At 40.3% G+C, this 16,250-nt stretch overlaps 1 protein-coding gene across 2 annotated transcripts in view; it reads left to right on the top strand.

The window, feature by feature from the left end:
• The window catches only part of zfpm2a (zinc finger protein, FOG family member 2a), a 143,981-nt gene that overhangs the window by 40,325 nt on the left and 87,406 nt on the right, over window positions 1–16,250 (top strand). For both annotated transcript variants that reach the window (XM_047808657.1, XM_047808656.1), the window contains one exon: window positions 5,687–5,845. In XM_047808657.1, the coding sequence (XP_047664613.1) occupies window positions 5,687–5,845 (159 nt within the window). The remainder of the gene's footprint in view (window positions 1–5,686; window positions 5,846–16,250) is intronic.

Raw genomic sequence — 16,250 nt, 5'->3', positions numbered from 1 at the left:
CTGTGATTCAGCTGGAAGATTTCTGATGTATTTTTGTTCAGTTTTCCTCATAGTTGTAGACACCAGATTTCCTGGTGTTTCCTGCCTGCTTGTAGACGTCCTAACGTAAATGACGGTACAGCTCGCTTTAAGCTAAATGCCGTAGTTTTGTAGAGACACGCCCACTGACACGCCCACATAAACTATTCTGATCAGAATGAAACCATTCATTTTTTTCATTCATTCTCTACCGCTTATCCGAACTTCTCGGGTCACGGGGAGCCTGTGCCTATCTCAGGCGTCATCGGGCATCGGGGCAGGATACACCCTGGACGGAGTGCCAACCCATCACAGGGCACACACACACTCTCATTCACTCACACACTCACACACTACGGGCAATTTTCCAGAGATGCGAATCAACCTACCATGCATGTCCTTAGGCCGGGGGACAAAACCGGAGTACCCGGAGGAAACCCTCGAGGCACGGAGAGAACATGCAAACTCCACACACACAAGGCGGAGGTGGGAATCGAACCCCCAACCCTGGAGGTGTGAGGCAAACGGACTTCAACCATACGAGAGATTATTTATGCCAATTTGTGAAGTGAAAATAGTCTTAAAGATGATCAGTTACGGTGACTGTGACATTCAGGAAAGCCTGCCATCATGTGTAAACACACACACACACACACACACACACACACCTGGTATCAAGAGAATCTGCAAAAACACGACTTTTGGCTTGTACCGTGGCAACGGTAAACTCACTTCTCAGTCCTGTTGTGTCCCACCTTAACACTTAACAAGATCCTTCCTTGCCTGAATGTGACTTTCAAGAAAAGATCCAGGTTAGAAAGGTGTGAAATCGTCGCAGGCATGTCCATGCTGTGTAGGATAGGAAGGCTCTCGAATATTAACTTATCAACACCTAGAAGAGCGTCACTATGACATTTAATGTTCTGGTAAATCTGCTTCATATCTCCAAATTGATTATCAGCAGCCGCAGCATTGCCGAAGTGAATTTTACTAGGTTCGACATCTTCACCTCGCTCAGCTTCACAAACCTGTTCTCATCTTCCACAAGCTGTGTGTGTGTGTGTGTGTGTGTGTGTGTGTGTGTGTGTTTGTGATTTGACACATATTCCTTCCAGCCTGACAACCAGGTCGAGCTTCAGTGATCTCCGCTTCGATACAATTCCCGATGCTTATCGACAGCTTTAGCATATTGAGACGTACCGAGCCTTCTCTCTTCATCCTTACCTTCCTGCGATTCAGGAAAGTCCCAGGCTGCGATATGATCACAACCCTGCATCCTAATTTAAAGTGGCGCACTTCAGTACTGCGCAGCATGTCTGCTGGAGATCGCAGCGCTAATTCTTTTTATGTAAGCCCAGTTCCTGTGCACTACAAAGACATCATTAATGGAAAAAGCAGGGTGATTTTTTTTCTTCTTCTTCTTCTTTTTTTTCTTCTCCCACAGTGCCTCTCGTTCAGGAAGAAAGTGTGCACTTGCGGAGGGGTTTGAACCACAATAATTACTCGATTAAGCGGAGAATCCGGCGGTAGAACAAACAGAAGCGAACTCAAGGGACGTGTGTGTTGCGAGAGAACTTTGACCTTGCTTAATTTGTAAGAGAAAACGTTCAGATGTAGCAAGGAGTGATTACAGTGAAAGGGAAGTGACGAGTCACCTATTAAATGAATGAGAAGACTGAAAGCTGTGCTGTATGGAGGTGTGGCTTCTGTGCTCAGAGTGAAGGAGGTGTGGCTTCTGTGCTCAGAGTGAAGGAGGTGTGGCTTCTGTGCTCAGAGTGAAGGAGGTGTGGCTTCTGTGCTCAGAGTGAAGGAGGTGTGGCTTCTGTGCTCAGAGTGAAGGAGGTGTGGCTTCTGTGCTCAGAGTGAAAGAGGTGTGGCTTCTGTGCTCAGAGTGAAAGAGGTGTGGCTTTTGTGATTAGAGTAAAGAAGGTGTGGCTTCTGTGCTTTAGTCAGATGAAGGAGGAGTGGCTTCTGTGCTTATTCAGGTGAAGGAGGTGTGGCCTCTGTGCTTTAGTCAGACGAAGGATGAGTGGCCTATGTGCGCAGTCAGGTGAAGGAGGTGTGGCCTCAGTGTTGTGGTAAGATGAAGGAGGTGTGGCCACTGTGCTGAAGTCAGATGAAGGAGGAGTGGCCTCTGTGTTGTGGTCAGGTGAAGGAGGAGTGGCCTCTGTGCTGTAGTCAGATGAAGGAGGTGTGGCCTCTGTGCTGTAGTCAGATGAAGGAGGTGTGGCCTCTGTTCTTTAGTCAGATGAAGGAGGAGTGTCCTCTGTGCTTTAGTCAGATGAAGGAGGTGTGGCCTCTGTTCTTTGGTCAGATGAAGGAGGTGTGGCCTCTGTGCTTTAGTCAGCTGAAGGAGGTGTGGCCTCTGTGCTTTAGTCAGCTGAAGGAGGTGTCGCCTCAGTGCTGAAGTCAGATGAAGGAGGAGTGGCCTCTCTGCTGTAGTCAGGTGAAGGCCTTTGTACCTGTCAGTTCCAGTAAAATTTGCTTTAGTATTGAATCTTTGTTTGGAAACGAGATTGTGTGTGTGTTTGTGTGTGTGTGTGTGTGTGTGTGTGTGTGTGTGTGTGTGTGTGTGTGTGTGTGTGTGTGTGTGCGTGAGTGTGTGTGTGTGTTTGTGTGTGTGTGTGTGTGTGTGTGTGTGTGTGTGTGGCTGCTGAAAATGTATTTTGAGACGATCACACACACACACACACACACACACACACACACACACACACACACACACACACACACACACACACACAAACATAAGTGAACTTGGTGAAAATATGCAATACAAAAGATATATTTTTGTTCTTTTAGGGCAGAAACATTATATATATTCAAATGCACTATGATATTTTTTTTTCCGTCTCTCAGCCTTAATGCAACTCAGGTAGCCGTAATTCCATCCGAACAGGATTGCTGCCAAACAGTAATATGCAAATCCAGAAATGTACGGCTACAAGCAAAACTCTAAATCATTTAGATTTAGGGAAATAATATTGCACATAGGGGGAAAAAATTAATCACACAGAAAAGTGTCTCCTTTCAGATTACAGCGCTGTATTACCCAAAGGCACGGTATGTAAATGGAAAAATCAACATTGTACCCTGTGATAAGGTGAACAAATTAATAAAAAGTTTTTTCTTCCCCATTGCCGTACTAACGCTGGTGTGAACAGTCAGGAGGCAGCGAGCGAGCAACTTTCCCTCAGATACATTGTTCTGGCACTTAGAGTATCGGTGCTGTGTTTGAAGCTGTTTTTTGTTTTGTTTTGTCTTGTTTTGTTTTGTTTTGTCTGGTTTTGTGTATGCGTTTGAAGCTTAAAATGCATGACAGTGACCGTGTGACATGACAGTGTGATTCATGTAATATAATATATTACGGTATAGTTACTTATTATAGTATAATGTATTACAGTATAGTATATTATAGTATAGTATATTATTAACTCCACCATTTATTTTTATTTTGGTCTCAGGTACTATTTAGTGTCAACGTACCAGAGAGACACAAACAGCTCTATAAATATATAAATGAAAGAAGTAACGCTTAGGCTAACAGACTACACTGGGGTTGAATGGAAAATTTGGATTACTTTAGATTATTATTTTCTTTATGGATATATATATATATATATATATATATATATATATATATATATATATATATATGTGTGTGTGTGTGTGTGTGTGTGTGTGTGTGTGTGTGTGTGTGTGTGTGTGTGTGTGTGTGTGTGTGTATGTGTGTGTGTGCGTGCGTGTGTGTGTGTGTGTGTGTGTGTGTACATGTGCACATTAAGCTACTATGGTGGGTGTTGTATGTGTGTGTGTATTTGCAAATTAAGCTACTATAGTGCATTATTGTTAGTGTGTATGTGTGTTCATGTGTGTATGTGTATGTGCACATTAAGTTACTATAGTGTGTTCGGCTGTGTGTGTCCGTGTGTGTTTGTGTGTGTGCACATTAAGCTACTATAGTGTGTTTCTGTGTGTAAATGTGTGTTTGTATGTGCACTGTATGTGCATGTGCACATTAAGCTGCTACTGTATAATATGTTCCTGTGTTTGTTCGAGTGTGTGTGTGTGTTTGTGTGTGTGTATGTGTTGTGTATGTGCATGTACACATTAAGCAACTATAGTGTGTTTGTGTGTGTAAATGTGTTTGTGTGTAAATGTGTGTTTGTGTGTGAATGTGCATGTGCACATTAAGCTGCTATAATGTGTTCATGTGTTTGTTTGTTTGTGTGTGTGTGTGTGTGTGTGTGTGTAGCTGCACATTAAGCTACTAAGCTTAAGTGTGTTACAGTGTAGTATGTGTTTGTGTGTAGGTGCACATTAAGCTACTAAGCTTAAGTGTTTTAGTATGTGTGTGTTCGTGTGTGTTTGTGTGTACAGTATGTACACATTATGCACATTATGTGTTTGTGTGTAAATGTGTGTTTGTGTGTGTAAATGTGTGTTTGTTTGTGTGTGTGTGTGTGTGTACCGTATGTACACATTATGCTACTATAGTGTGTTTGTGTGTAAATGTGTGTTTGTGTGTGTAAATTTGTGTTTGTTCGTTTGTGTGTGTGTGTAGGTGCACATTAAGCTACTAAGTTTAAGTGTGTTAGTATGTGTGTGTTCGTGTGTGTGTGCATTTGCAAATTAAGCTACTAAAGTGTATTAGTGTTAGTGTGTACAGTATGTGTGTTCATGTGTGTGTATGTGAACATTAAGTTACTATAGTGTGTTTGTGTCCGTGTGTCCGAGCATGCGTGTTTGTGTGTGTGTGTGTGTGTGTGTGTGTGTGTGTGTGTGTGTGTATGTGTATGTGCACTTTATGTTATGAATGTGTGTTTGTGTGTATGTTCGTGTGTGTTTGTGTACAGTATGTACATATTAAGCTACTATAGTGTGTTTGTGTGTAAATGTGTTTGTTTGTGTGTGTTTGTGTGTGTGTGTGTATGTGCATGTGCATATTAAGCTACTATAGTGTGTTTGTGTGTGTTTGTTCGTGGGTGTATGTATGTGCATGTACACATTAAGCTGCTGTAGTGTGTTCGTGTGTGTGTGTGTTTGTGTGTGTGTGTGCGTGTGTGTGTGTGTGTGTTTATGTGTACATTAAACTACTGTAGTGTGTTCATGTGTGTGTTTTCATGTGCGCATGTGTCTCTCATTGTGAGTCATCAGCTGCAGGCACGATGAGATGAACCGTGTGTGATGTGGCTCCACTGCACTTGCTGTTATGCTGAATTTGGATTAAAAAAAAAACATAAGATGCTTCAGTTCTTTCTATTTTTATCAGTGAAATATCTTTATCATTTGGTAAAGACTCATGTAGCATCTTTATTAGCATTAGTTGAATGTGTATTTTAGGTGTAAATATTTAAATCTGTTAACCTTTGTGGTTATTTTGAATAAATAAATGTTCCCTATTACCAGTGTAAGAGACCCTGCTTCATTATATAGTGAGCAGTTATTAAATCTTTGCAATAATCCTGAATCCTCCAGGATCGGTTCACATGCTGGAGCTAATGAAGCTAATATGCTAATTACTATTCAAACGTACAGTAGCTGGAGTTCTGTAAGGAAAAAATAATATTCGCTTGTAGTCGGTTTCATATGAGCAGATTTAATAGATGCTAATCGTGTGTCCAGAGTTTGTATGAAGAGTGTGTGACTGTTCTCTGTGCGTGTTCAGGTCCTCTCGACGATGGTCTGGAAGAGGAAGAGGAGGAATGTGTGTCTGAGGGGAACGAGCTCGCGACTAAAGACGAGTTCTCAGCCGAGGAGAATTTCACTACAGACCTCGAGACAGAGAACATCGGCTCTGAGGACATGGAGTACTTCTGCGCTAAAGGTCAGAGGGTAGAAAAGTGCTGAGTCAGAACAGGGTTAGGGAGCAGGGGAGAATTTTAGCGTGCTATCGGACGCTAGGAGCTAGCGGAATAGGATTATTGTTCGGATCATCGTTAGAGCGAGTTTTTAGTTAGACTTAGACTTTAGACTTGGCTCATTTTCCTCATGTCCCTTTCACAGATGAAACAAGGAATGTTGGAAAACATTTGTTAAATCTAATGAATCTAATCTATGAACTTTTAAAAACGATAGTAAAGTTAATATTAGCTCTCTCAGTGCCATGTATGTTCCACATACAGTACAAGGTCTATCTGTTTTTAGCTGGTATGGTCAGTAATCAGCTGGAGATAATGTCAGTTAAGTAAAATTGTGAATATCAATAAATATATAAGTTAATTAATTAATAAAATACAATTTACTAATATTATGTTCAAGCCAATTTGACTTTTCTTTGAATTGCTAATCAGTTAGCAACAAATTATTTCCAGTATTTAAATATGTACTAATTTAGTAATATGAATCCATTTTCAAGTAGCAAAATTTTTCAACACATTTGCAGTCTTTCTTTCTTTCTTTCTTTCTTTCTTTCTTTCTTTCTTTCTTTCTTTCTTTCTTTCTTTTTCGACATTAAGTGCAAGTAGATAAACTTACCTTTGTAATGGTTTTTAATTAAAAAATAATTAAATATTGTTTTCTTAGCAAACCAATGGATGCCCAAGTTGCACAACAGAACAGCTTTAGCCCTGATTTTGTTTGCAAGTCTACAAAATTCCAAGAGAATCCAAGAGTGCAAAATTGGCTATGCTCTCATGGTGGGAGAGATAATGTAATATCTCTCTCTCTCTCTCTCTCTCTCTCTCTCTCTCTCTCTCTCTCTCTCTCTTTCTCTCTCTGTCTCTCTCTCTCTGTCTTTTTAATTTTTTATCAATCACAGTACCACTATCTGATCATGTATGGTAGATAGCGCTTTTCTGAGTCTGTTACTCCGCCCGGTGATGCAGCATGAGCAGCAATTTGAATAATGTCGTTTTCAGGATTCAGGCGTCTCAGAGGAAAGAATGTCAGTTTGTCAGCTTCTAGTGTGTAGGATACCATGACCATGACATTCATCACTTGCTATACTATGTGTAAGTAAACTACACAAGTCACGGCCACTGCTCTCCAGCGTCTGATCTGTTTTTTGGCTTTGTATGTGAGTCTTTTGGGGAAAAACGTCTGGGCATACACACTTCTGACAGAACCTCTGCGTCCAAGCATGTAGCCACAGGGCTGGTAATTGATCCCTGTATCTGAGGACTGTCAGAAAACTGGCTAAACCTCACATCTTCCTGTAGCCAGATTCTGCCATGAAGCTGTGTGTTTTTGGGGAGTATTGCTAAACCTCTATCAAATGCACTACTGCTATGTATACACTTAAAAAAAAAAAACAATGTCAGCCAACCGTTTGTTCTTTGAACTCTGTTTTCAATTAAGCACCCGTTCTTTTCTTTTGTATTTATTTCATTTTCTGGTCACATCACATCACAACACCGAAGGAGCTTGCTTGAAATTACAGAACTGTTAACCAGACAAACCCTGTCCACACACACACACACACACACACACCTACTCTCCTCCCCAGGTGTACCCGACTTCACTCACCACCCATCACCAGGAATTTGACTTTTTAATCAGCAGCTTGCGCTTTGAATCAGCGCTGGCCTTCAAAAGACGAGCGTTTTCGTGTATATGTGTGTGTGTGTTTTTTGCATTACGCTTCTGTCACGCTGTTTTAAAAACTATTGTGCCTAGTGGGATTTTTTCACGGGGCATTTCTTTGAAAAACATTATCCTTTTATGTTTTTTTTTTGTTAGCTAGGCACACTAATAATCATTTCCTTTTGTTGTTAAAGAGAAAGAAAACATAGCAGGTAAGTGGGGGAATGTTAATAGCAATGAGACTGTCATTGTTTCATTTCAAGGTTAAATTCGGTTTTGCGAGTTTTGTTTTTGGCACTATTATTAACTACAAAAACCAGCACTTGTTCTAGGGAGAAAACAAGTCTAATAGCAAATAATTATCAAAAAATAAACAATTGTGTATCAAGGCTTGTGTAACTTACCCGCTATACTGGACCAATAAAATTCGGATTGAAAATTTTATTCGTTAACGAAACAAACATACCAGGTTCGTAAAGGTAGAACAAAAATAGAATGAAAAAAGTTACATTAAAAATAGAATTACCAGTACAAAGGGAAAAATCTATTTAAAAAAAACAAATATGAGTATGTCCGAGAATAAAGTGTAATTTCAACCAATTTGAACATTTCTTTTAAAACACACATTGTGTGTCCTTTAAAAAATGGCATTGGACAGGAGCCAAACAAGCAAAATGAATAATGTCTATATGGAAGAGATGGCAGACTCTTTCTCCCCTGTCAATCACAGAGACCCTAGCCAATCACATGCAGAAGAGGGTAGACTACGCTTTCTGCCAAGTGTGCCGTGATGCAGCATGAGCAGCAGTTTGAAAAGATATGGTTAGCTAGCTTCAAACATCTCTGTGTGACTGATGGAAAGTACTAGCTGGTGGGTGGGAACTGACAGGTGACCAAAATGGGCAGAATAATTTGGAAAACCCAACATACAAATAATAAAAGCAACCATGTAACGACGAAGAAAAAAACAAACCGCTTAGACTCGATGTCCAGATGTCTACAATGGTCCTGATGAAATAGGTCGGATTTTAACACTGCAAATGGCTTTATTGCAGAGGAAAGCTAGCATAAGAAAGTCCCAATATTCTTGCATTTGCTATGAGTCGCAAAGACCCACATCGTAACTTTTTTTTTTAACTGACTTCAGAGTGTGTCACGTTAGCTTTTGATAGCTCCTTTCTCTGGCAAAAGGTTTAGCAAAAAATCTTTAACTTTCCAATAGCTGTGCATAAACTAAGACCAACCCTGGCCTAAAGTTATAACTATTCCATTTAGTAGATACTTAAGTAATCTAAGGCCTTGTCATGGTCCGAGCACGTACGTCAGATTTCCCAGTTCTTCTCCTATCTGCTTTAATTCTATAAGCTCCCCATTTTCCATCACAGTTCTGTAATTCTCCAAATGTCCCTTCCTTATTTAGCAAGAAGTGCACGCTCATCAGGTGTAGCCATTTTCTTCCTCTTGATCCTCTTCTCTATTAGATCTCATAGTCATTTAGCCCTGAGTCGAAATGGCTTAAATATACCCCACTTATGCCAGAGCGGCAAGAATTAAAAGCGAACGCAATCCCAGCATTAAACGGTTTACGCGTGTTATTCCTCCCTTATATGAAGACAGAAGAAGGGCCCTCTTGATTAAGTGAACCCTCTCCAAAGTGATGGCGTGTTGTAATTAGTGCTGAATTGAACGTCTCCTTTCAATAGGAGCCACTCTTCCCTGGGCCTTTATCAGTCTCGCTGACTGTAGAGGAGAATAAGGTCTCCAGCGTGCGAGAGTAACTGAGAATCTGCGCAGCTCCAAAATGGGCTTGTCACAGGGAACCGTAAACCCTCCATCAGAATTTCACATCATAATAGGTCTTAAAAGCTTCAAGCCCAAAAAAACGAAGCTGTCATGTTCATTAGCATAGCCACGGTCTTATTAGCGCTGCAAAGTGGCAAAGCCTCTTATAGTTATGAAAGGTCAAGAAACTGAATGGCTCTAGAGGTTCCTTAACGCGTAAGGTGGAACGGGGTGGACTTACAGAAATCTGTTGCACCTTGTAGACTTGGTTTGTCTAAAAAAAATTTCTTCATTGTCAATATTAGTTAAATTATCATATGTTCTAGTCTACTATAGAATATTACAACTGGATGAACCACAAACGCTGTAAAGCCTGGTAAAAAGTGGACACGAACCCACGCCATAGGAAAGAGGTAATCCAAAATCGAACAAGGAATAAGAGGAAGCAGGCATGAGAGAAAGGAAACATCTGCAGCAGTTGATATGGAACTGAAGATCTGAAACAGCAATGGTGAATCAGCGCACAGACATCTAAGACATCATGTAGGGTCAGCCGTCAGGACGCTGTTTGTATGATAAAAGGCAGCGTTATCCAGAATTCCCCTTGGAGTTCTAATAAACACTGTGTTCTAGTTCGACTGCCTTTTAAGGCTAGACACTACAGGTGAATAGTTTTTTTCTTTTTTTCTTTTTCCTAACAATAGATTATAGATTTTTTTTTTTAGAATTTTTTTTTTATTTTTTTTTACAAATGAGATTCTGCCCTAATTACATATACAGTAAGACGTTTGAAACTTAAAGGATTAAGTTTATTGCTAGCAGGATTTTTTTTATTTGTAATTTTAATCAGCATTTTTGGAAAGTTCCTATGCAAATTTCTCCTAATTGGGGATATGAATGAACAGTTAAAAAATTATGAATACAGGTCATAGAGAAACTTTTTTTTAGAAGATTTTTTTTTTACTTTGTGTGGTTTTTAATGGTCTATAACAGAAATTGGTGTGAATATTACATATTTAAGAAAACAAGCTTTTTGGAGATATACAGTATGGCATGATGTGATATTGCTTAGTGGGCAGAGCTTAAAGATACTACATTCCAGATAATACACTGTTAAACAAAAATAGTAAACATTTAAATCGAATAGCTGCCCTGCGTTGGGTTGGCACTCCGTCCAGGGTGTATCCTGCCTTGATGCCCGATGACGCCTGAGATAGCACAGGCTCCCCGTGACCCGAGAAGTTTGGATAAGCGGTAGAAAATGAATGAATGAATGAATTGAATAGCATTTTATTGATAGTTTCAGAAGACATGTTATAACATGCAGCTTAGACAAAAATATAGGAAAAATTTATTGTTTTTTCAAAATATCCACCTGTGGTGTCTTGTCTTTACATTTGCAAGACAGCAAATGACAATGTCTCTTGGAATTGCGAAGACTGCCCCCAAAATGTCACAATAATGAGTGTAAATCCATCTCACAGAAGTAAAGCCCCACATCGGCCATCAGCATTTCCGAACAGCGTTTGTACAAAGATGAGCAAGACTGCAGAGAGCTCCCTTCAGAGTGACCACTTTAAACTATCTGGAGAGTTTCGGCTCCAGTGGAGCCACCGTGTAGTCATGTACCATGAAATGGTCGAGGGGCTCCAGTCAATGGCTTCACACGTAATGGTATTGAAACAGCATAGTTTGGTGTGAAATGAAGTCCCTGCCACTGAATAGATTGAGCTGAGCAAAGGGATGTGAATAAACATGAGATGGAGAGCAGGGACCTATCGAGACAGCTATATACAGACACTAGAAAGAGAGGGGAAATGGGAAAATTGGACCCCATTACTCCATAGACATGACCTTGCCTTTTCGTTGATGATTAACGAAGCACTCTTCAAATACGGATCGCCTGGGCTTGGTCAATTCCTTGTTTATTGCAGGTGAAAGGTGCAACAAGGTACCATCGGAATTTACGCTCCCTTGTCATGTCCTTGTCTTTAATTTTAAGACGATGGTTTATTTCCTGGATGTCATCTTTCTTTATAGCAACTGTGAAATTTCACCTTCCTCCTATAGATGAGTGGAAAACCACAAAAGTCAGACAGATTCCTGATCCATCAGTTTCACATAGTATACAGAAATTAGAAGAAAATCTTATGACTGAAGGCTCTTGGCTGAGATCAGATGCATTAGACCAAAAATCCTGCAAGCATCAAGCCCAAAATAACTCTGCAATTAGGCATTTATTGTCATCCAATATGCAAAGAAGGGCACAGGACCAAAGCCTTGCCAAACCGTGGTTCTGTTGTTCTCAAAGTAGTGTCCAAGAACCCTTAAGGATCTGTGAATCATATCCAGGAGTCTGCATTTTTTTAATTTGGTGGTGAAAATTACAACCCACTACTATCATTATCTGTTAACAATCTTCATTCATTCATTCATTCATTCATTCATTCATTCATTCATTCGTTTTCTACCACTTATCCGAACTACCTCGGGTCACGGGGAGCCTGTGCCTATCTCAGGCGTCATCGGGCATCAAGGCAGGATACACCCTGGACGGAGTGCCAACCCATCGCAGGGCACACACACACTCTCATTCACTTACGCAATCACACACTACAGACAATTTTTCCAGAGATGCCAATCAACCTACCATGCATGTCTTTGGACCGGGGGAGGAAACCGGAGTACCTGGAGGAAACCCCCGAGGCACAGGGAGAACATGCAAACTCCACACACACAAGGCAGAGGCGGGAATCCGGGAATCGAACCCCCAACCCTGGAGGTGTGAGACGAACGTTCTAACCACTAAGTCACCGTGCTCCCTTCAGAAACTTCAGGAACTTAAGAACAAATCTCAAGGCAAAAGAAATGCAATATATAACCAACATGTTTAAATTTTGAGTCTAGTGTTTGATTAGTTCTATTGTATTTGTAAAGTAAATTTATAATGAGGAGGTCCATGGATTAGTTTTTCTTAATTTGTTTGTATGCCAACCCCTATGCTGGGTAACAGAGGGTTGCACAGAAACTCTTACATTTAAACAAATACAGATTGAACTAATGGTCTTGTAGCAGAAAGGTTTAGCAAGTACCAAAAGTCTATAGCACTGCAAACGCCCTGACAACTGACAAGAGTGCTATGGTTGGACATTGTTGAGAAAAGGTATGCCCTTTGGTATAACTTTGGTTCTACTATTAACATGTTGATACTACCTGAGCCAGGACTTGAATTAGTCAGTTTACCCCTTTATCCTCACGCTGCCAAAATCCCTCCAACCAACCAGGAAACCAAAAGAGTTTAACTGATTTACTCTTTGTTTGCGTTACTTCCATGCTATTTAAGATCGTGCCTACCAGACAGATTACTTCAACACCTTCTTTCCATAGCAGATGTTAACAAAGGACAGACAAAAGTTGAGATCCCAACATGTGGTGGTTGGAAATTGGTGTGAAATGCAGTTTGCTGAGCCATCACTTGGAGTTGGAGGAGGAAATGAATCATAAATTTTAAAGAATGGTGAACTAAATGTGACAGATCTCCCTGCTTCCAGCCTGCATCTCGAGGAAAGAGCTCAAAAACCAAGCAGATCTGCCAGAGCCTGTGATGACTGTGAATTTATAGCTCTTGAAGGAGACAGAAGCAAGCTCTTTCACTAATCACTTCTCTCCACTAGGGTGCTTTGTGAGATTTTGCAGGGATTTGAGTGCCTCACTTGCTTTTTTTTATCCATTGATGGCATTTGAAATTTGTTTTGGGATCAGTTCAGGAAAGATTTGTGCACCATGAGACAAGGGTAAAAATGGTCTAAGGGTGACATGTGAGTTATAGGGCTACTTGGGTTGTTTTTAAAGAAGCTATAATCAACCCTTGATCATGTATTGACCCCCCTGTCAATACATGATCAAGGCCTGATTATTGTTCCATCTATACTATCTTTACCAACAATGGTGGTTACGGAATGGAAACAATTGACATTTTTTCCTAATGTTTCAGTTACCAGGGGGTAACCCTTACTGCATTCATTCTATGGGGTAACCCTTGCTGCATACTACCCTTACTGCATTCACAGTAGCAATGGGCATTATGAAAGGAATCTCTCTTCTCAGCATCTCTCCGTCTCAGTTTGTTCCGGATTAGGAGGCTCAGATCTCCTTAAAATCTGTGGATTGACATTTTCAAGGGCTGTGCCGGTGGAGGCATTGCTGAGAGGGAGGTGGGAGGTGGGGGAAGCCAATATGACTTTGTTTCTACCTTGCTGGAGGAGGCGTTTGTGTAAATCGCCTGTAAGCTTATTGACCTGTGTAACATTATGCTGGGGAGAATGTCCGATTCGCATGGACAAGCACACACAATCATGACATTCTCTGTCTTCTATTGTTTAGCCTCCTTTTTTTCATACACTCACCGCTGTAGGCAAACAGCACTCGTCTTTTTTTTTTTTTTTTTCTTTTTTTTAGATGGACTTCTAGCTGAAATTAGTGCCTCTATCTACAAGGCATCAAGCAGTTCCACTTCCGCTCAAAGCTCTCTGCGACATTTCAACATTTAAGAAGTTGATTTGATGCCAACCAGGTTGCAGATTCTTCCTAGCGTTCTATGTTTAGCGGTCTATTATATTAGTGTATCTGCACTGTCTTCCCATGCCAACTCCTACTATATTCTAGGAAACCCTCATCAGGCCTGGCGGCATTGTTCTCTCAGAGGTTGCCGTTCAGCGATTGTGTTTAAAATGCATTGCAAACAGCGCAAGATAGAAGGCAGAAAATCCTTAATCACCGCTTAATTAAGGAATCATCTTGTAGCTTCATTTCCTGAGCGGTAATTAAACAGTCGCAATACGTTTCGTTACAGGGCTTACATGTTTGCCCCAGATCAAGGTAGTGCTTTTAATGTTATCTCTCTGGCTTCCTCTCTCACCCTCTCTCTCCCCCTCTTCCCTCTCTTGCTACTTAGTAGAGGAACTGTTGATACATGCCTTTGTTATCCTCATCATTATACATGAGGAGTATGTGAAAGAGGTAGTCTGGGCCTGACAGTACAAATAGTGATGAAGAGTAATAGAAAATGAATGGAAAAAAAGAGTGAAATTATGGCCTGAGTAGGAGCTTGCTTGAGAGAAATCTAGGTCACAGTGACCTCGTGTTCAGTAACTAGGACATCACTGCGCACTTCTCGTGCCTGGCAGTCCAGAGCCAGCCAGGAAGATGCGATCCTTTTTGGCCGTGTTTACTCTGCGCCTTTGAAGTGAGCCGTGTCTTAACTGGCTTACGGCCAGCATAGCGAGGGACTTCGATCTGGAGATTAACCCCGTCCGAACGGGCCCATATTTTAACGCCGAGCAGCACCAAGGCCGTTCCAGAGTGTTAGAAAGGTCACTTCCACATCCTGTGCCATTCCACTGCTCCGCAGCAAGAGAGAGGAAACATGAGGGGCTAGCGTGAAAGAGATCTTCATTACGAAACAGTGCTGTTAAACAAGATGAGCAGGCTTTCTTATCAGCAGTGACAGTCGATCTGGTTTCCTTCTGCTGTAAATCTTATCAGTTGTTGTTATACTGAAAATCTCGGCTGGAGACTCATCTGCTTCCAGTGGGGCTTTTTGTCTATGGATGATCACATAATCATACAGCATTTTTTTCTCTCTTATTTTGCCAACAACTAAACAATATCTTTATGAGTAACAAATTCAAAACAATTAACTACATTTTTAATTGTTTTGACCAAAAGTCTTTGCTTTATTGACTTTACATTTGGTGTACGTTTTATTATTATTATTATTATTATTATTATTATTTGATTATTTGTATGATTAGGGTGCTACTTTTCAAAGGGAATGTTTTCTTCTGAGCATTTACTTAGCATTTAATCCGAGGTTCTCGATGAAATCTACACTGTAAGCCAAACTACTTTTTTCTCCCTACTTTGTACCTTCAATGATGTCATTCAATACTCTGACTTTCCATTTCCGAGTTAAGTCAAATGCAGCAATACAGTAGGTCCAAAAAAGGCCAGTCCCTTGCTTGAGGGTCCTCCTTATTTAACTATGATTCAATGAAGCCGTTGAGTCAGGCACAAAAACATGAAGACATTTTGCAATCTTACTAAAGGTCTGACAGACTTCCTGATTTTAGTGTTTCTGGCTGCTTTTCTTCATCTTTAGCTTTTCCCAACATTGTAAATAACATAAGACTAAGGACCGGAAAGCTCCTGTTTATCAATGGCTTAAGGTTGGCTGATGTTGAGTCACTTTAAAGATCTGGAGGATGGAGCTAGAACTCGGACTTGTAGCCAGAACTGCCATGTAGGAGAGGTTCTGCTTTAGCTAAAGCATATGATTAGGGAGATATAGACAGAAAACCATTCAACCATTCACCTGTTTGTTTGTTTGTTTGTTTGTTTGTTTGTTTGTTTGTTTTAATTACTTTTATAATTTCATATCTTTTTTTTTTCTAGTAGAGAAAGTGAGCTAAGTATTACGTTGCTAAGGAGGAAGTTTCTCATGAACTATTTTTGTCCTGTTGTTACTTATGTAAAAGTAGCTTTAAAACATTTTTTAGATTTTATAATTGGCTAATTTAAAATTAAAATTAAAATTTTGGCAAATTTGGCAAATTTGGCTTGTTTACTGGAAGCTCTGACACTGTAGATTCCTTTAATGAACGTTACATTAAAATAATCTCCTTATGGAAAACAAATCACTGTATAAACCTATCCTTAAAGAAATGTTTTTTTAATCTATATTTAAACACTACATTCTAATTTGCTGTTATAGAGGACCCCTTATTACCTTCTGACCAATCAGATTCGAGGCTAGGTGAAGCTATAAGATATTGCATTATAATAAACTATTAACTAAATAAGATGAATACGTTTTTGATACATGTTGATAATGAATTGGTTCGCACCTCTGGTTACCTTCATGAACC

This window comes from Tachysurus fulvidraco, chromosome 25 (assembly GCF_022655615.1).
Source record: "Tachysurus fulvidraco isolate hzauxx_2018 chromosome 25, HZAU_PFXX_2.0, whole genome shotgun sequence".
NCBI lineage: Eukaryota > Metazoa > Chordata > Actinopteri > Siluriformes > Bagridae > Tachysurus > Tachysurus fulvidraco.
Note: the sequence above shows the minus strand (reverse complement) of the source record. Positions and strands in the feature narration are given on the sequence as shown.